Genomic DNA, 22,103 nt, shown 5'->3' with positions numbered 1-22,103 from the left:
CGCAGACGTAGAAGCCTATCGACCAACACCATTAGAAACTATCGCAGCTGTTATAGGAAGCTACTATTTTTTACGTTTTATTTTACTCATTTGATGAGGGCATGTCTCATTTACAGGTGAGGAGGATACTCACTTGGTGCCTAAACATAAGGTGAAGAAACCAGGGGCATGGTGTCTGCACGAAGAAAGAATGCACTATCACAAAACGCCTAAAGCAGGAATCCCTCAGTTCCCTATACTGAAATTTATCACATTCCTGGATCTACTCCAGAAAGGCACTTTGGTTATGAACTTATGATTATGACTGTACATGGGCTGGATATAATGTTAACAGAGTATATCATCAATTACAGAAAAGGCACTTTGGTTTTTTGCAAGATATTTAATCACTGGATACTCCAGTAGTTTCATCCAGCAGGATACCCATATGTTTACCCTGGTTAAACTTTTTACTAAGATAAACAAGCAGCTAATACTCCAGTAGTACCAGTAGAACAGACCAAAATTTTCCCATCTACTGTAGTGTAGAATAACAAAGACAATTCAGGTTGGACTGTTCTACTGGAGTATAACAAAGACATTTCAGGTTCCAGGAGTGATGTACTTTCATCACAATCAGAAACCCATACATCAATGCTTAGATCCAGTGTTTTGCAGGTATCAACCAATTTAAGCTACTCCAAAATTTCTACCCCAAACATAAGCTTTTCGACAAGCAAAGCAAAAGTACAGTACTCCTGGAAGGTTGCGAAGTGAGCCATATCAAGTGTGCTGAAACACTCTCCAACCATCAAAACTGTATGTGCTGTGTTAGAATGCGAAGTTACATGGGCAGATGCTAGTTTGGCCCGAAATGGGTACTCCAGCGAGCAGGTGTGACCAGCAGGAGCAGTAGTATAGACCATGTAAATTTGGCCAGAAAGGAACATGACCTCTAATGCCAGAAAGTGTCTTTCACACGTGGGCACCAGCGCTCCATCCAATTTCAGATTTTTAATTTTTTTAAAATCTCACACTTCTATATCTCTAAATATTATGGTGTTAAATATATAGATAGATATGTATTGTAGGGGTATGCAAAAAAGTCCCGTTAAAAAAATACATTGTATTTTGAGAAATATAAAAAAGACAAATTTGTGACAGTAAATGGTAGTACAATAGTATTAAAATAGTATATCTTTTTGTCAGAAACTTGTTTATTTTCTATTTCTCAAAATTTAAAGTATTTTTTATCGAACTTTTTTGCGTAGACTTCTCCTGTACATATCTATCTACATATTTAGCGCCATAATTTTTGGAGAAATAGAAGTGGAGAAGTGGAGTGAGCACTGGTGCCCATGTGCACCAAATCCCTATCCCTCTCATGCTTGTTATTGAGCTGCTTCAAAGTAAATTTGCCTAGGCTAGCAGCAGTAGGGGTATTGTTTATCTACACAAGCACATCTCACGTGTGTTGCTTTGTAAATTAGTGTGTTGCCTAATTGTTTGAACTACTCTGAAAATTATCTCTCAAAATGTGCATCTGGTAAGAGCTGGACTGACCCTCGAAAGAAGGCAACGGGGGCGAGGATGGCGAGCGCGACGAGGTCGTGGTAGACGTTGAGGACGGACTTGGTGAGGACGTGGTAGCCGCCGCACGTGATCTGGACGAAGGCCATGCCCGCATCCGCCAACCACGCCTTGTTCTCCCACAACTGCACCCACCCGCTACCGCTCATGTCGCGCCAGCAAAGAGGCCATTTTTACCACGACCTTGGCTGGATCCAGCAACAACACCAGATTGGAGCTCCGCCGTGCCGCCACGAGCAGCACCAGAGTGATTGGATCTCCGCCGGCCACCAACTCGAATTGAGCTCCTCCACACCGGCACCACCACCACCACGAGTAGAAAAATCCTCATTTTAAGCACTAACCCAGTGGGCACGAGAGGATGAGGCACAGGGCACCACAACGCGAGAGAAAGAGGGAGGCAAACGTCGCGCGCAAGGAGGGAGCATGGGGCAGAGGGGAAGCAGCCTCGAGAGGCGGAGGGGAAGCAGCGCCGTCGACGAGAGCAAAGAATTGCTTGGCCAGGAAATCTTAGGGGGGGTTATCGCAAAAAAAAAAAGGGTCCGACACCTAATATGTGACGGAGTATATAAATTCCAGCTTAACATGTAAAACAGACATATACAGAGGTTACATCAGGGCTGTTCAGAAATCCTTGTGTAAGCCAAATGGTGTTGCTACGAATTCACCAGATTTCATCATTATACGATGTGGAGCAAACTACTTTGTCGTGGAACAAACAAATGCAATTAGGACTGTGCTTTGCACTTGCACATCTGCCAACAAACATACCGTATTTTCAAACTCATTTTATACCAGACCTCCTGCACGTTCAACGGTAAGATTGGTCTTAGTCGTCAACGTCAGGAACAATTATTGGCAATACAACTCCAAATACTCCAAAACATTTCAAGCAAACTCGAAGAATAAGCATGCACACAATTGGATGATTTGCTTGAAGAATTCCACACACATGATCTAATGATGTTTGTAATTCAAAAACAGCACGGGTTACATCAAATCTTCCGGTAAGATAATCTCCAATGTCGACAATCACCATCTTTACCGATTCAAAGAAACCCCCTACTGCAGATACTAATGGCCGCCGTATCTGAAGATAATACCCCGTAGATTTCTCTTCATAAAGAGGAAATGTATGGTGTAATACACACAATATCTACACTGGCAGTGAAAATTAAATGTACAAGACAGGGTTATAAAAAAAACGATGTCCTAGGTGAGCGACATGAGGAAGGGCAGCTGCCAGAGATGGATCAGCACTGCCGAGGCAGCAACAGCGCAAGCACAAAACAGAACAAGCAAATCATGCAAACATCTGGTATGGTGATTAGAGTGCTTGGAGCATTTAGCTAGTAGCTGCTGTTGCGTTAGTTTATTACTCAAAACAGCCAATTAGTGTAGTAGCGTGTTACCTGTTCTTCTCCCCAAATACCTTGGCCTAGTGCTACCTCAAGTCAACCAATTAGTTTAGTAGCTGCTGTTACACTAGTTTATATTACTCAAATAAACCATTTGTTTAAATTGTTACCTGTTCTTCCACCACAAACACCTCCGGCTAATGCTTCCAGGTCCTACCCAACCATACATATCAATTCCAGTTTTAACATGTATAAGACAGAGAGGTTATGGAATACCTGCCATACGGCTTTCAGCTCTATTTGCATAACAATTTTTCAGTTCCTAGACTGAAAACACAACCTGAGAGCACACATAAGATATAAAGCAACAATAAATTACACAAGGACAGATGATACCTTCAACTGGTTTTTTTTTCCTCTAAAAGACCATATGGTTTCAACAAAGCTGCTAGAGCAGAGTAAGGTTTAAACTTTAATAATGACGACATAACTCGGACTCAAACCCATCGGCACAGAATAAACAAGTAAAGGGCATAACGGTCTACCTCGCAAGTCTGATAACTCGAACTAATTGCCTGGCCTTCTTCATAATGATTTAATAACCGTGCCTGCCCGGAGACCGTGATCTGCTCCTCATTCTCCCCATGTTCCTTCTTGCATCACCATTCCTACCGTCTCTGTGCCTCTCCCTTTCGTAATCTCTCCGGTTGTTGTAGGAACCGCCTCTATAGTCTGACCCTCTGCCTGCATGCTCATAGGGCCTCCCCCTGTCACGGTGGCGCTCACAGTACCGGTCACGATCATGCTCTCTACCAGGTCTCTCCCTAGGTACGTCACGTCGGCCTCCGTTGTGGTAAGACCCTCTCTCCCTCTGACTCTGGCGCTCGTCCACTTCCTTCTCCCTCGCAAGCCTCTCCTCTTCTCTTGCAGCCTGAAAAGCAACGGAGATCAGAACTTGCTGTCATAAAGGCAAAAGGGTGCTGTTCCCTTTTAGCCATGCAACAAAACGATTATCCACCTTGTATTCCGCAAGAAAATCCCTGACGAGACCATAACCGATGTGCTGCTTGCCGGTAACATGGGATTGCGTCCTCTCGAGGACGTCATTGGTCACCAAGAACGAACCACATTGCTCGCAAAGCTCCATCTTCTTCTCCTGCGGGATCATGAGGGCCTTATTCTCTATCTGGTTGGTCAGAGCCGCCTTCTCGAGATTCAGAACGTCAACCTGCAATCCATCCAGGATCAGATACGTGTTAGTTGAGTAGAGGCACCACTGAGGGCCAGTGATAATTGAGCAAACTAAAAAAAAGGTCATGGGGGCTGTGTGTCAGTGCAGTACCATCCTCATAAGCGCTGTAGCTTCGTCAATTTTGCCAGACTCGCCGAGCTGTTCGATCTGCTCCAGCAGCTTCTTGATCTTCTCTTCGAGCATGGAGAGCTGCTCGGACTTGTCACCGTGGGCAGGAGGCGGTAATTCGACTTCTTGAGCAAGCCTGTCTCGGCCACGCCTGATTTTCCTGTCAAGGTCCAGCACCTATATGCAGGAGACAGAGGTTGGAATTCAAGCAAGATATACATAGTAGTACATACCCAGGTATGGCTATGTTGTAGATTGCAAATTGCGAGGGAGAGAAACTGACTGACCAGCTTCTCACAGCGGTGCGCGAGCTCCGCCTCGAATTTGGGCAGGATGGCAGCATACCTCGGGGAGTCCTCGAAACTGTGTTTGTGCAGGGAGGAGACACATCATAACAGTGCAAGTACTGAGTACACATGTATGTTTAAGGAATATGCATATACGCTTAATAATCCTGAGAAAATATCCTTCCTTATGGAATTGTTAATATACATACATACATACATACATACATACATACATACAGATATGAGTATCAATCATGGAATGAATATGACATCAGCTAGGATTAACATTGCGAATATACAGATATGCTGGCAAAGATTAAAAAAAGGATGAATAATAATAGTAAGAATTGGGGATTGGATCGAGAGGAGGAGGAGAAACGAACCTTTGTTTGAGGATTGGGTCGTGGATCTTGGGGCAATTGCCAAGGTTGCTCTTGGTGTTGATGAAGAGGTCGTGCGGGCAGAAGCGGGCCATGTAGGGGGCGCAGACGTCGGGGTCGTCCCACCCCACCTCCCGGTGATCCTTTTTCTCATCCTCCGTCAGGTTCCTCGACGAACCCATCAGCGCGTCCAGCAGAGCCCGCTGCGCGTCCATCCTCGACGACGGCAGCGCAAACCCTAGCTGATGCCGGATGCGGCGGCGGCGGTGTGTGCCGTGGAGAAGAGAGACGGACCGGACGACGAGCAAAAGAGCTGATTGGGTTTGTTTGGGCCGATTTGGATCTCTCTGAATAGGGTTCGGATTTCCAATCTCAAATCCAATCGAGCTGCTGGAGTTTGTTTGTTTGGGCCAATTGGATGGATATTTATTTGGATCAGAAAACCGTTTCCACTCAGTCACAATTGCTACCTCTGTCCGTGTTTTTTTTTTGCATGGTAATATGATTCTCATTGATAAATAAAATGCGAGATACAAAATACGTATACACCGATCTTACAGATCTAGAAAGATAGGATAAACCTATGTGACAAACCAACGCCTATCCATCTTCTTTGGCACCACCGTGGCAGCCACCAAGGAAAAAATGGACAGATCACCTCTTCACCTGAGCTCGACGCGGCTCCATCGCTGATCATCAGCTTTTCGGACCTCCAATGTAGTTTGCCATAGGACACCATTGCCGTTGAAAGAATCAGACCAGGGCAACATGTCCCTGGACACGCCATCGAACTTCAACGACCGGCACCCACGCACGACGATGTCGGAGTAGGGAACCGTAACCATCGGCCTTCAACCACGAACCCACCACAAGGTGCACCATCTTCCAGCTGTCACCGCGTGCAGACCACCGTCTGCACGTACTCCTGGACGAATCCTCTCTGCTCCACCTTGGCGCCGGAGACAACGCCGCAGCAACGGGGACAGAGCAGGAGGAAAAAACCATCTGATGGAGTCGTCACTGCCGCCTCGCCGACACCATCCATGAACCCTAAAGCCACCGATCTAAAAGATCGGCAAGCACACAGTGCCACCAACTCTGAGACGCCGCAATGAAGGACGGCGCCGGTGTGGGAGAAGAGTTGAGGCAGATTTATTTGCTCGGGCGCCGCTCCCACCACCCCAACGGCGCTCCATGCCAGAGAACTCCTAGCCCTAAGTACCATGCAAAAAACGGGGTCCCCCTCCCTCCTACCGCCGGAGCGGCAAGCGGAAGGAGAGGGGCCCAACGCAGATGCTGGAGATTGGAGCAGGAAATTTGTTTCCACCGCCGCCGCCTGGGAGACGCAGACGCGGAAGACCTAGATGGACCTCTGTCAGTCCTTGACAAGACTACAAGAGGATGTCTCTCTTTTTTCATTAAAAAAATATACTCCCTCCAACTCATATTACTTGCAACTAGTATGAATGTACCTAGACACATCTAGACAGATAAATATTTATTAGATACCATACCTACCTTGCCCATGTTTCCTTTTACCTAAAACCACAATTTTTTCGGGACCGTTAGCGGCCGATTCTGATCTTTCGGGATCAACAACATCAACCATCGAGGCGATGAGGAAGTTTCATTCCTTTTACCTAAAACCACAATTTTTTCGGGACCGTTAGCGGCCGATTCTGATCTTTCGGGATCAACAACATCAACCATCGAGGCGATGAGGAAGTTTCACTGCCAAGCTTCACCAAGCCCGCCACCCGTGGGGTACTCGCCGATCTGCTAGGCGACATAACTTTCGGGTCGAGGTTCCAATCTGGATAGCGACTCGGAAAGCACCGATAACTTTGGCTTCGCCAACTTCGACTTCATCGACAAATCTACTGCTGTTAGGGAGGTCTTCGTCGATACATACGGTGTCACCGACCCTGAAGCCAAAAGTCTGCGTAATCGGGGAGGCAAGCCGCCAAGTGCCAAGAGGATGACGCGTCTGAGGCTTTCGATGATTTGGGAAATCCATATATCGATCCCACAGATCTCACGCGTGGAACAACAAACAAATACATCGGGTCCACACCACGAGAGAAAGTGCAGTTGCCGCAAGAAGCTTGGGATAGAGCTCAGAGATCCATTAATGGCACATAGCCGATGACTACTGCAGCTACGCCACATGCGTTGTTAACATACCAATATAAACGCGCTCGTGCTGGTCGAGAGTTAGAAAATAAAGGATAATACTCGAATAAAGAAAAACTGCACCTTCTGCGTCAAGTGCGCGCAGGGCAAACCTGAATCGACACTCAAGAACTTCGGGAGATAGTCATAGGGACACTCGCGCAAGAGCAAGATCTCGATTGGCAAACGTGCCCGGTCACGAACGGTAAAACCTGATCCAAAACCTCGACATGTCCTTTATGTCAATAGAAACGAGAGGGCACATCATCACAAAAACTCTGGAAGCAGGATACATGGTAACACATGCCTTCATAATGGCATCAAAACCACCTCAAGGAGATCCCACGGAAGTGTTGTATAACATGGCTATGGCAGGAGTTGGCGTCATTGGAGCAGCGATAGCAGGAAGAGAGGTTGCACCACAACCCGAAAGTGCCCCACAAAGAAATAGTCCAAGGCAAAATGGTCCGTGACTAACTACGGTGGCAGCACGAGATCCTCCAGGCTCGAGACGATAGAGCACGTGACGAGAGAAGTCAAGAAAACAGAACACGAGAACGACGACACTCGCCAGAAGTTAACGATGAAGACATGTGCAGACTCCCTTGCTTTACCCAACGGGTTCGCAAAACGTGGGTTTCCTCTAGCTTTAAGTTACCCGGCAACTATAAAAAAATCGATGGATTGCAAGATCCAGAGGATTGGTTGGTCGACTACCTGGAAACAGTGAAGTTGATGGGCGAAACTAGGGCAACGGCCATGCAAAGTATTCAAGTTCACCTCAGCGGAGCCGCAAGATCTTGGTTGAAGAAGTTACTAGGAGGGTCCATCGACAACTGGGAAATTTCGAGGACTTGTTTGTGAGAAACTTCCGTTCCACGTGCAAGAAATCTGCATCAATAGAGCAGTTAAGGACTTGCAAGCAGAAGTCGGACGAATCAAAGAGGATATACATCCACGATGGAGCATCATAAAAAATTTGGCAGAAATTGTGTCTGATGAAAGAGCAATTGACGCATTTGTTGCAGGGGTCCAAAGAAGAGATCTTATCGAAGAGTTGGGTAGATCCAACCCGAGAACAATAGCAGACCTAATGGAAATAGCGAATCGCTGGGCTGATGGGGAAGATGTTGTTCAAAATAAACGGTAGAGGTCACCCGAGGAGGACCGCAATAGAAACAACAATCAAAATAAGCGACGATATCGCCACTTCTTAGATTATGATTGTGCCAGCAAAGTGGCGGCTGGCTTCCTAGAAATAGTGGAGGAAATCATCGGGATGATTACCAGAGAAGCAACGACCAGCGCAACGATCATAGAGATGTGCCAAGTTCTAGCAGACAAAATAATCGGCATAGGTTTCCAAGGCCATACAACACGTCACCCGAAGATCTTTTGAACGGGCCATGTCAGATGCATTTTTATCTCGACAGTGAGGGAAAAAAGACAGTCGGGTCATCTGCAGAAGGACTACCGAACTTTAAAAGCTTTGTGAATGTATGCGGGGAACACCAACACGCAAGCGGCAAAACAGGGGGTACGTGCAGGGGCCAAGAAGTGAAATCCACCTGCCGCCACCATCGTGAAATCCACCTGCCGCCACCACGCGCAATTATCAATGCAAATCAGCATCAGTTGCAGCTTGCGGCACCTTCAGGAAATAATGGCGACTTCATAGATACAACGGGAGCAGTGATGATGATACAGAAGGGCAGGCCGTCGAATAGGTCGCAGAAGATAATTTCGCGATAGGTGTACATGGTAGAAAATTCGCCTCCACCAACCATTGAGTACCTCAATTGGTCGAGACAAGCAATAGGGTTCACCCAGGAGGATCATCCACCTTAAGTTCCTTGAACATGGCAGTCAGCTATGATCTTACCAGCAGTTATCGCAGGATTTGAGGTCTCCCGCATATTCATAGACGGAGGAAGCAGCTTAAACCTTATATACGCAAATCCGTTGCGAAAGACAAATATCTCCCTGGCAAACCTGCTACCAATGGATACGCGTTTTCACGGTATTCAACCTAAGAAACCGAGTTATCCTCTAGGCAAAATTCTACTAGACGTACTATTCGGGACAGGGGAAACCTTCAGGAAAGAGAGGCTGGAATTCGAAGTCATTGATTGGCCATCACAATATCACGCGTTATTGGGACGACCCGCATATGCCAGATTCATGGTTGTGCCGCACTACACATACTTGTAGTGGAGAATCCCTGGACCTAAGGGGCCAATAATAGTCAAAGGAAGCTTCGCCATGGCGGACTCATGCGATAAATATTTCCACAAGCTTTCCGAAACGTTCGCCATGCAAGCGGAATATGCTGCGTCCAGATTGACAACCAACTACGATGTGCTACCTGACAGAGGAAGACCCCTGCAAGAGCAAGCCTTCGACACCTCCAAGAATTCCAAGAAAGTGCAGATTCACCTGACAGATACTAAAAAGATGACAACTATCACAACAAACTTGGATATCGCATAGAAAGAAGAAGAAGAAGTCAAAACAACTTTCATAACCCCTTATGGTGTGTTCTGCTATAGGACAATGCCCTTCGGGTTAAAAAATGCGGGAGCCACGTACCAGAGGATGATGCAGAAGTGTATCGCCACGCAGATTGGCAAGAACGTTCAAGTATATATCAACGGCGTCGTCATCACAACAAAGACAGGGTCATCCCTCATCGATGACCAGCGAGAAACTTTCGACAACCTCGAAAATTTCGCCTCAAGTTGAACCCGAAGAAATGTTCCTTTGGAGTTCCTGGGGGGAGAACTCCTCGGATACTTGGTGTCAGCTAGAGGGATCGAGGCCAACCCAGAAAAAATACAAGCTATCCTGAAGATGAGAAAACCAACCAAGCTTAAGGAAATACAACAGCTAACTGATCGAGTCGTAGCATTAAGCAGATTCATTGCAAGGCTGGGAGAAAAAGCGCTGCCTTTCTACACGCTCATCAAGCAAGGAGAAAACTTCGAGTGGAACAAGGAAGCGGACAGAGCTTTCGACCATCTAAAACGTACAATTTCGACACCACCAGTATTGGTGGCTCCAAAAGAAAAAAGAACATCTCCTGTTATATATCGCGTCCACACCTCAGGTGGTGAGCACAGTCCTCGTAGTAGAGCGAGAAGAAGAAAAGATACATGGGGTCCAACGACCAATATACTTCATTGGCGAAGTGTTGTCACCATCCAAGCAGCGTTACCCGCACTATCAGAAGCTAGCATATGGAGTATTCATGTCGGCAAAAAAACTACGACACTATTTTCGGCGCACCCGATAATTGTAGTCAACGAGGCGCCTCTCTCGAATATTTTAAACAATACAGAAGCCACAGGACGTGCCTCCCTTTGGGGAATCGAGTGTTCCCCTCGGGACATCACATATGAAAAAAGAAAAGCAATCAAGTCGCAAATCTTGCCAGATTTTGTCGCAGAATGGATGGAACTTCAAAATACGGGACCCCCATATTTGTCGACTACCTAGCATATGAACTTCGACGGGTCCAAGAGGCTAGAAGGAGCTGGAGCAGGCGTAGTACTTGTTTCACCATAGGGCGATAAAATGAAGTACATATTGCGGATGACTTTCCCTAATGCATCAAACAACGAAGCAGAATATGAAGGACTTATCCATGGGATGAAGATGGTAAAATCGTGTGGCGCTACTCACTTAAAAATCTTCAGAGACTCCCAATTGGTGGCTCAACAAGTAATGAACAAGTGTGATGCAGTCAATGAAAGCATGATGGCATACAAGGAGGTGTACAACGAACTCGAGAAAACCTTCGATGGCTGTGAAATAAACCATATCAGCAGGCTCAACAACGAGGAAGCCGACATTCTGGCAAACATCGGCTCGCAATGCATGGCAATTCCACCTGGTGTTTTTTTGGGAGGAAATCAGTGAAAGATGAACGAAGGCGAAGAAAGCGCCTAAGCAGGTGAAGAAAAAGGAAAATGTCAAGAAAGACCCGGGGGCTCCAGGAACTCCAGTAACACATATATCAGATGATGAGGAAAAACCAGAGAAAGTCATGATGATTGAAGTACCTTGGATGCAGGCATACGTAGCATTGATGTCTACGGGTGCTTCTATTCTTGTAGACAGTGTTGGGCCTCCAAGAGCAGAGGTTTGTAGAACAGCAGCAAGTTTTCCTTAAGTGGATCACCCAAGGTTTATCGATCTCAGGGAGGAAGAGGTCAAAGATATCCCTCTCATGCAAACCTGCAACCACAAAGCAAGAAGTCACTTGTGTCCCCAACACACCTAATAGGTGCACTAGTTCGGCGAAGAGATAGTGAAATACAGGTGGTATGAATAAGTATGAGCAGTAGTAACAGCGCCAGAAAAGTGCTTTGTCTGTCCGGGATCGGCGTGTGGTTGATGGTGGTAATATTGCGAGATAGTACGGATGCGAGTAAAACAAGTAAACAAGCAGCGATAGCGATATTTAGGAACAAGGCCTAGGGATCATACTTTCACTAGTGGACACTCTCAACATTGATCACATAACGGAATAAATAGATAGATGCTAAACTCTACACCCTCTTGTTGGATAATGAACACCACTAATCGTGTAGGATTACACGAACCCTCAATGCCGGAGTTAACAAGCTCCACAATATTCGATGTTCATATTTAAATAACCTTAGAGTGCACGACAGATCAACACAACCAAACCAAGTACTAACATAGCATGCACACTGTGACCTTCACGCTACGAAAGGAGGCATAGATCACATCAATACCATCATAGCAATAGTTAACTTCATAATCTACAAGAGATCACAATCATAGCCTACGCCAAATACTACACGATGCACACACTGTCACCATTACACCGTGCAGGAGGAATAGACTACTTTAATAACATCACTAGAGTGGCACATAGATGAATTGTGATACAAAACTCATATGAATCTCAATCATGTACGACAGCTCATGAGATCATTGTATTGAAGTACATAGGAGAGAGATTAACCACATAGCTACCGGTACAGCCCCGAGCCTCGATGGAGAACTACTCCCTCCTCATGGGAGACAGCAGCGTTGATGAAGATGGCGGTGGAGATGGCAGCGGTGTCGATGGAGAAGCCTTCCGGGGGCACTTCCCCGTCCCGGCGGCGTGCCGGAACAGAGACTCCTGTCCCCCAGATCTTGGCTTCGCGATGGCGGCGGCTCTGGAAGGTTTCTCGTACAGTGGCTTTTCCGTATCGAAGATTTGGGTCGAGGAGGCTTAAATAGGCGAAGAGGCGGCGTCGGAGGGGGTACGGAGCCGCCACACAACAGGGGGGCGCGGGCCCTAGCCTGGCCGCGCCAGCCCCATGTGTGGGCCCCCTGTGGCCCCTCTCTGGCGGCTCTCGGGTGTTCTGGAAGCTTCCGGGGATTCTAAGATGCTGGGCGTTGATTTCGTCCAATTCCGAGAATATTTCCTTACTAGGATTTCTGAAACCAAAAACAGCGAGAAAATAGGAACTGGCACTTCGGCATCTCGTCAATAGGTTAGTTCCGGAAAATGCATAAATATGACATAAAGTATGCATAAAACATGTATATATCATCAATAATGTGGCATGGAACATAAGAAATTATCGATACGTCGGAGACGTATCAGCATCCCCAAGCTTAGTTTCTGCTCGTCCCGAGCAGGTAAACGATAACAAAGATAATTTCTGGAGTGATATGCCATCATAACCTTGATCATACTATTGTAAGCACATGTAATGAATGCAGCGATCAAAGCAATGGTAAATGACATGAGTAAACAACTGAATCATAAAGCAAAGACTTTTCATGAATAGTACTTTCAAGACAAGCATCAATAAGTCTTCCATAAGAGTTAACTCATAAAGCAATAATTCAAAGTAAAGGTATTGAAGCAACACAAAGGAAGATTAAGTTTCAGCGGTTGCTTTCAACTTGTAACATGTATATCTCATGGATAGTTGTCAACATAAAGTAATATAACAAGTGCAATATGCAAGTATGTAGGAATCAATGCACAGTTCACACAAGTGTTTGCTTCTTAGATAGAGAGAAATGGGTAAACTGACTCAACATAAAAGTAGAAGAAAGACCCTTCGCAGAGGGAAGCATGGATTGCTATGTTTGTGCTAGAGCTTTGGTTTTGAAAACAAGAAACAATTTTGTCAACGGTAGTAATAAAGCATATGTGTTATGTAAATTATATTTTACAAGTTGCAAGCCTCATGCATAGTATACTAATAGTGCCCGCACCTTGTCCTAATTAGCTCGGATTACCTGGATTATCATTGCAATGCACATGTTTTAACCAAGTGTCACATAGGGGTACCTCTATGCCGCCTATACAAAGGTCTAAGGAGAAAGCTCGCATTGGATTTCTCGCTATTGATTATTCTCAACTTAGACATCCATACCGGGACAACATAGACAACGAGATAATGGACTCCTCTTTTATGCATAAGCATGTAGCAACAATTAATTTTCTCATATGAGATTGAGGATATTTGTCCAAAACTGAAACTTCCACCATGGATCATGGCTTTAGTTAGCGGCCCAATGTTCTTCTCTAACATTATGCATGCTCTAACCATTTTAGTGGTAAATCTCCCTTACTTCAGACAAGACGGACATGCATAGCAACTCACATGATATTCAACAAAGAGTAGTTGATGGTGTCCCCAGGAACATGGTTATCGCACAACAAGCAACTTAATAAGAGATAAGATACATAAGTACATATTCAATACCACAATAGTTTTTAGGCTATTTGTCCCATGAGCTATATATTGCAAAGGCGAAGAATGGAAATTTAAAGGTAGCACTCAAGCAATTTACTTTGGAATGGCGGAGAAATACCATGTAGTAGGTAGGTATGGTGGACACAAGTGGCATAGTGTTTGGCTCAAGGATTTTGGATGCATGAGAAGTATTCCCTCTCGATACAAGGCTTAGGCTAGTAAGGTTATTTGAAACAACACAAGGATGAACCGGTGCAGCAAAACTCACATAAAAAACATATTGTAAACATTATAAGACTCTACACCGTCTTCCTTGTTGTTCGACCCTTACTAGAAATTATCTAGATCTTAGAGAGACTAATTATGCAAACCAAATTTTAGCAAGCTCTATGTATTTCTTCATTAATAGGTGCAAAGTATATGATGCAAGAGATTAAACATGAGCACAACAATTGCCAAGTATCACATTATCCAGAACATTTTAGAATTACTACATGTAGCATTTCCCGTTTCCAACCATATAACAATTAACGAAGCAGATTCAACCTTCGCCATGAAAATTAAAAGCTAAGAACACATGTGTTCATATGAACCAGCGGAGCGTGTCTCTCTCCCACACAAGCATTTATTCAAACAAAACAAAAACAAGAAACATACAGACACTCCAAGTAAAGTACATATGATGTGACCGAATAAAAATATAGTTTCAAGAGAAGGAACCCGATAATTTGTCGATGAAGAAGGGGATGCCTTGGGCATCCCCAAGCTTAGACGCTTGAGTCTTCTTGAAATATGCAGGGATGAACCACCGGGGCATCCCCAAGCTTAGAGCTTTCACTCTTCTTGATCATATTGTATCATCCTCCTCTCTTGACCCTTGAAAACTTCCTCCACACCAAACTCAAAACAAACTCATTAGAGGGTTAGTGCATAATCAAAAATTCACATGTTCAGAGGTGACACAATCATTCTTAACACTTCTGTACATTGCACAAAGCTACTGGAAGTTAATGGAACAAAGAAATCCATCCAACATAGCAAAAGAAGCAATGCGAAATAAAAGGCAGAATCTGTCAAAACAGAACAATCCGTAAAGACGAATTTTAAAGAGGCACCAGACTTGCTCAAATGAAAATGCTCAAATTGAATGAAAGTTGCGTACATATCTGAGGATCACTCACGTAAATTGGCATAATTTTCTGAGTTACCTACAGAGAATTAGGCCCAGATTCGTGACAGAAAAGAAATCTGTTTCTGCACGATAATCCAAATCTAGTATGAACCTTACTATCAAAGACTTTACTTGGCACAACAATGCAATAAAGTAAGATAAGGAGAGGTTGCTACAGTAGTAACAACTTCCAAGACTCAAATATAAAACAAAATTGCTGTAGCAAAATAAACACATGGGTTATCTTCCAAGAAGTTCTTTCTTTATAGCCATTAAGATGGGCTCAGCAATTTTAATGATGCACTCTCAAGAAATAGTATTTGAAGCAAAAGAGAGCATCAAGAGGCAAATTCAAAACACATTTAAGCCTAACATGCTTCCTATAAAAAGGAATCTTGTAAATAAACAAGTTCATGAAGCATAGTGCAACAAGCATAGAAAGATAAAACAAGTGCAGCTTCAAGATTTTCAGCAAAAAGAGAGGTGTTTTAGTAACATGAAAATTTCTACAACCATATTTTTCTCTCTCATAAAGATTTTCAGTAGCATCATGAGAAAACTCAACAATATAACTATCACATAAAGCATTCTTATCATGAGTCTCATGCATAAAATTATTACTCTCCACATAAGCATAATCAATTTTAGTTGTAGTGGTAGAAAATTCAACAAAGTAGCTATCATTATTATTCTCATCATCAAATATAGGAGGCATATTGTAATCATAATCAAATTTATCCTCCATAACAGGTGGTACCAAAAGGCTACTATCATTATTATCATCATATATAGGAGGCAAAGTATCATAAAAGTAAATTTTCTCCTCCATGCCCGGGGGACTAAAAATATCATGCTCATCAAAACCAGCTTCCCCAAGCTTAGAATTTTCCATATCATTAGCAACAATGGTGTTCAAAGTGTTCATACTAATATGTTCCATGGGTTTTTTTATTTTTCGGATCAAACCATCCATGTCTTAAATCAGGAAATAGAATAAGAAGCTCATTGTTGTCCATCATGCCTTACTAGTGTAAACAAGAAACAAAAAGATGCAATTGCAGGATCTAAAGGAAATAGCTTCGAGCACAAACACAATGGCGCCAGAAAAGTACTTAGTTACCTGGAACCGGAATATGAGTGCCTTTTACCTTTCCTCCTCGGCAACGGCGCCAGAAAAGTGCTTGATGTCTACGGGTGCTTCTATTCTTGTAGACAGTGTTGGGCCTCCAAGAGCAGAGGTTTGTAGAACAGCAGCAAGTTTCCCTTAAGTGGATCACCCAAGGTTTATCGATCTCGGGGAGGAAGAGGTCAAAGATATCCCTCTCATGCAACCCTGCAACCACAAAGCAAGAAGTCTCTTGTGTCCCCAACACACCTAATAGGTGCACTAGTTCGGCGAAGAGATAGTGAAATACAGGTGGTATGAATAAGTATGAGCAGTAGTAACAGCGCCAGAAAAGTGCTTTGCTATCCAGGACTGGCGTGTGGTTGATGGTGGTAATATTGCGGACAGTACAGATGCAGTAAAACAGTAAACAAGCAGCGATAGCAGTATTTAGGAACAAGGCCTAGGGATCATACTTTCACTAGTGGACACTCTCAACATTGATCACATAACAGAATAAATAGATAGATGCTAAACTCTACACCCTCTTGTTGGATGATGAACACCACTAACTGTGTAGGATTACACGAACCCTCAATGTCGGAGTTAACAAGCTCCACAATATTCGATGTTCATATTTAAATAACCTTAGAGTGCACGACAGATCAACACAACCAAACCAAGTACTAACATAGCATGCACACTTGTCACCTTCACGCTACGAAAGGAGGCATAGATCACATCAATACCATCATAGCAATAGTTAACTTCATAATCTACAAGAGATCACAATCATAGCCTACGCCAAGTACTACACGATGCACACACTGTCACCATTACACCGTGCAGGAGGAATAGACTACTTTAATAACATCACTAGAGTGGCACATAGATGAATTGTGATACAAAACTCATATGAATCTCAATCATGTAAGGCAGCTCATGAGATCATTGTATTGAAGTACATAGGAGAGAGATTAACCACATAGCTACCGGTACAGCCCCGAGCCTCGATGGAGAACTACTCCCTCCTCATGGGAGACAGCAGCGTTGATGAAGATGGTGGTGGAGATGGCAGCGGTGTCGATGGAGAAGCCTTCCGGGGGCACTTCCCCGTCCTGGCGGCGTGCCGGAACAGAGACTCCTGTCCCCCAGATCTTGGCATCACGATGGCGGCGGCTCTGGAAGGTTTCTCGTACCGTGGCTTTTCCGTATCGAAGATTTAGGTCGAGGAGGCTTAAATAGGCGAAGAGGCGGCATCGGAGGGGGTACGGAGCCGCCACACAACAGGGGGGCGCGGGCCCTAGCCTGGCCGCGCCAGCCCCATGTGTGGGCCCTGATACGTCTCCGACGTATCGATAATTTCTTATGTTCCATGCCACATTATTGATGATATCTACATGTTTTATGCATACTTTATGTCATATTTATGCGTTTTCCGGAACTAACCTATTGACGAGATGCCAAAGGGCCGATTCTTTGTTTTCTGCTGTTTTTGTTTCAGAAATCCTAGTAAGGAAATATTCTCGAAATTGGACGAAATCAACGCCAGCATCTTAGAATCCCCGGAAGCATCCAGAACACCCGAGAGTCGCCAGAGGGGGGCCACAGGCCCACCAGACCATAGGCCGGCGCGGCCTGGGGGTGGCCCGCGCCCCCCTATGGTGTCGTCGCCTCGTTGACCTTCTGACGCCGCCTCTTCGCCTATAAGAAGCCCCTCGACCTAAAACCTCGATACGAAAATGGACGAAACTCCAGAAAGACTCCAGGGGCGCCGCCACCGTCGCGAAACTCCAATTCAGGGGACAGAACTCTCTGTTCCGGCACCCTGCCGGGACGGGGAATTGCCCCCGGAGCCATCTCCACCGCCGTCTTCACCGCCATCTTCACCGCCATCGCTGCCTCCATGATGAGGAGGGAGTAATCCACCCCCGAGGCTGAGCGCTCCGCTGTAGCTATGTGGTTCATCTCTCTCCCATGTACTTCAATACAATAATCTCATGAGCTGCTTTACATGATTGAGATTCATATGAGTTTTGTATCACTACTATTCTATGTGCTACTCTAGTGATGTTATTAAAGTAGTTTTATTCCTCCTGCACGGTGTAATGGTGACAGTGTGTGCATCCGTGTTAGTACTTGGCGTAGGCTATGATTATGATCTCTTGTAGATTATGAAGTTAACTATTGCTATGATGGTATTGATGTGATCTATTCCTCCTACATAGTGTGAAGGTGACGAGTGTGCATGCTATGTTAGTACTTGGTTTAGTCGTGTTGATCTTTCATGCACTCTAAGGTTATTTAAATATGAACATTGAATTGTGGAGCTTGTTAACTCCGGCATTGAGGGTTCGTGTAATCCTACGCAATGGTGTTCATCATCCAACAAAAGAGTGTAGAGTATGCATTTATCTATTCTGTTATGTGATCAATGTTGAGAGTGTCCACTAGTGAAAGTATGATCCCTAGGCCTTGTTCCTAAATATCGCTATCGCTTGTTTCTTGTTTCTATTGCGTTACTACTTGCTTGTTTCTCGACCTGGGCAAAGCACTTTTACGGTGCCGTTGCTACTGCTCATACTTATTCATACCACCTGTATTTCACTATCTCTTCGCCGAACTAGTGCACCTATTAGGTGTGTTGGGGACACAAGAGACTTCTTGCTTTGTGGTTGCAGGGTTGCATGAGAGGGATATCTTTGACCTCTTCCTCCCCGAGTTCGATAAACCTTGGGTGATCCACTTAAGGGAAACTTGCTTGCTGTTCTACAAACCTCTCGCTCTTGGAGGCCCAACACCGTCTACGAGAAAAGGAGGGGGCGTAGACATCAAGCACTTTTCTGGCGCCGTTGCCGGGGAGGAAAGGTAAAAGGCACTCATACTTCGGTTCCAGGTAAAGTAATTTTCTGGCGCCATTGTGTTTGTGCTCGAAGCTATTTCCTTTAGATCCTGCAATTGCATCTTTTTGTTTCTTGTTTTACACTAGTTAGGCATAATGGAATATAACTATGAGCTTCTTAATTTATTTCCTAAGCTAAGACATGAATTGTGTGATGCGAAAATTAAAGAACCTATGGAACCTCATTTGCATGCTAGTAGCAATATTATTGGTATGAACGCAATCACTGCTAATGCTATGAATAAGTCTAAGCTTGGGGAAGCTAGTTTCTGTGATCTTTTTGGCTTCCCATCTTTAGGGGAGAAAATTTGTTACGATAATGCTTTATCTCCCATATGCGATAAATCTAATGATGCTTCTGATATTTTAAATCCACCTGCTTGAAAGTATTCCGTATAAAATACCTATGAAAATTATTGAACGCGTTATGGATAACCGCTATAAAGGGGATGGAACTATCCATCCTGGAGATCATTTACTTGTTTTTGCATGAATTATGCGGGTTATTCAAGTGTGCAGGTATCTCTATGGATGAAGTGAAGAAGAAGCTATTCTCTATTTCGTTGTACTGGTAAAGCGGCGCATTGGTATAAATTGTTGGAGAATAGTCATTCTCTTGGTTGGGAGGAAATTGTACCTCTCTTTTATTCTAAATTTTATCCTCCTCATGAAGTGCATATTGATAGGAATTATATTTATAACTTTTATCCTCGTGATGGAGAGAGTATTTCTCAAGCGTGGGGGAGATTGAAGTCACTAATGCTCAAATGTCCCATTCATGAGCTCCCCGTAATGTTATTGTTAACAATTTTTATGCGAGGCTTTCGGGACAACACAAGGACTATCTGGATGCACTGTTCGGAGGGATCTTTCACAAGCAAGGAGGTTGAAGCTAGGTGGGATCTTCTTGATCGGATTGAGGAGAACGCTGAAGGATGGGAGAACGACAAAGTTAAAGAGTCGGGTATAAATTATGATTATGAATGCATTGAAGCTTTTATGGATACCGATAAATTTCGAAATATGAGTGCTACTTATGGTCTTGACTCTCAAGTTGCTGCAAATATTTATAAAGCCTTTGCTTCTCATTTTGAATTGCCTAAAAAGAATTTTGATAAGTATCATGAACCTTTTAAAGAGGCTTGCATGAAGAATGAAATTATTGTTAATTATTGAAATAAGCATGCTCAAACTCCTAAGAATGCTATTCCTTATAAGCATGTTAATTTTTGTGGAATACATAGACCTTGTGGAATTAATCAAATCAAAGATGAATATTGTATCCATCATGCTAATGAAAAAACTAGAAAGTGGTTTAGGGCTTTAGATGATCTTGGTAAAAAAGTTTGTGCCCTCTATCCTTTTATTTGTGAAGTTTGCCATGAAGTGGGTCATTTTAATTTTCAATGCTCCTCCAATGATAATTTTAACCCAATGAGTGCTGCAAATTTGTATTGTGATGATGAAATTACTCCTAATCAGCATGATGAACTTACTTTATTTTTGGGGTGTGAAGAACTGTCGAGAAAAATCTCTTTGTTACATATGAGTGATCTTGATATTGATGATGTCCTCGCATGGGTGTTTTTCTTATTGCATTTATAATAGCCATACAAATACTTACATACAAAATATTTTAGAAGATGACACCTTGCCAAAATATGATAGGACCGCTATGTGTTTTCAACTAATTAATGAAAAGGAGGGATCCTCCCAAGTTTCTTCTATTGTTTCTGAAAGTAAATCAGGTTATGCGGACAAGCCACCCTTCAAGCCTCTTCCTCCTAAAGAAGGGAACGAGGAGAAGGAAGAGAAGAAGAAGAAAAAGGGAACGAAGAAGAAGAAGAAGAAGGAGAATAAAAAGAAAGAGGTAACGGCGTATCCCCGCGTGAATGAGATAACGCTAGGTAACCGTAAGTATGTTGCTCCTAATGATTATTGTGATAATGAATCTGAATACGATGATTTTCCTATGTCCTTTACATACATTAGCAATCATGATTTGAATGAGCACACTACTTTTGATATTGCAAATCTCTGGGAAACTAATTCTGAAAATGATGATGACAATAATTGCCATAGTGTCAGTGCTATCCATGCTTCCTCCCATAATGATATAGAAAGCTCTAAGCTTGGGGAAGAGGTGTTTGAAAATCCTTTAGCTACTGGTCATTATGTTCTTGATACATCTCCTTCTAATAACAATAATGGTGTGGACACAGATAAACCGACTGTGAAAGATAACTATTCTATTTCCTATGATGACACTGTTCCTCCGATCTCTGATGATTATTATAAAGAATGCTATGATATAGGTTCTAAATATCCTTATGAAACTTGTCATAGTCATGATTGGATTACCAAAAACAATTCCCTTAATATGCAACTTGTTTACCATGTTCAAATTCTTGATAATAATCTTACTCCAATTACTATTAATGAGAATAACTCTTCTTATGCCAAAATTAATGATACTTCTATGCATATGAACCATGATAAGAATGTTTTAAGTGATGGGTATATTGTGGATTTCATCAATGATGCTACTGAAAGCTATTATGAGAGAGGGAAATATGGTCGTATGCATCTTAATAATATTAAGTTCCCCTCTTTATGTTGAGAATCTTGAAGTTACTCGTGTTTTATCCTCTTATGCTTGTCACTTTGTTCTTCATGAATTCATTTGTGTACAAGATTCCTCTTCATAGAAAGCATGTTAGACTTAAATGTGTTTTGGATTTGCTTCTTGATGCTCTCTTTTTGCTTCAAATATTATTTCTTGCGAGTGCATCATCAAAACTGCTGAGCCCATCTTAATGGTTATAAAGAAAGAACTTCTTGGGAGATAACCCATGTGTTATTTTGCTACAGTACTTTGTTTTATATTTGTGTCTTGGAAGTTGTTTACTACTGTAGCAACCTCTCCTTATCTTAGTTTTGTGTTTTGTTGTGCCAAGTAAAGTCTTTGATAGAAAGGTTGATACTAGATTTGGATTACTTGCGCGAGAAACAGATTTCTTTGTCTGTCACGTATCCGGGAAAAATTCTCTGTAGGTAACTCAGAA

General features: G+C 43.5%; 1 protein-coding gene and 1 long non-coding RNA gene across 3 annotated transcripts; both read right to left on the bottom strand.

Annotated features, from left to right (window-relative positions):
- Positions 1-1,156: 1,156 nt before the first annotated feature.
- Positions 1,157-21,097, bottom strand: LOC124704710. The gene is made up of 3 exons (XR_007003644.1): positions 21,085-21,097; positions 7,430-7,433; positions 1,157-1,543 (listed from the first exon to the last, which is right to left on the bottom strand). It is a non-coding gene; the product is annotated as an uncharacterized LOC124704710 (long non-coding RNA).
- LOC124704709 (luc7-like protein 3) lies at positions 2,476-5,341 on the bottom strand. Of its 2 annotated transcripts, XR_007003643.1 has the most exons (6): positions 4,958-5,341; positions 4,575-4,650; positions 4,270-4,464; positions 3,946-4,155; positions 3,473-3,858; positions 2,476-3,372 (listed from the first exon to the last, which is right to left on the bottom strand). XR_007003643.1 is itself a non-coding variant. In XM_047236981.1 (5 exons), the coding sequence occupies exons 1-5, from the start codon at positions 5,167-5,169 to the stop codon at positions 3,523-3,525; spliced, it is 1,029 nt and encodes a 342-aa protein (XP_047092937.1). In that variant the 5' UTR covers positions 5,170-5,341; the 3' UTR covers positions 2,476-3,522. The 2 variants fall into 2 exon arrangements, 1 of the variants encoding a protein (XP_047092937.1); XM_047236981.1 differs by having other exon boundaries at positions 2,476-3,858.
- Positions 21,098-22,103: the final 1,006 nt, after the last annotated feature.

This window comes from Lolium rigidum, chromosome 3, assembly GCF_022539505.1.
Source record: "Lolium rigidum isolate FL_2022 chromosome 3, APGP_CSIRO_Lrig_0.1, whole genome shotgun sequence".
Lineage (NCBI taxonomy): Eukaryota > Viridiplantae > Streptophyta > Magnoliopsida > Poales > Poaceae > Lolium > Lolium rigidum.
This window is presented reverse-complemented; position numbering and strand designations above follow the sequence as displayed.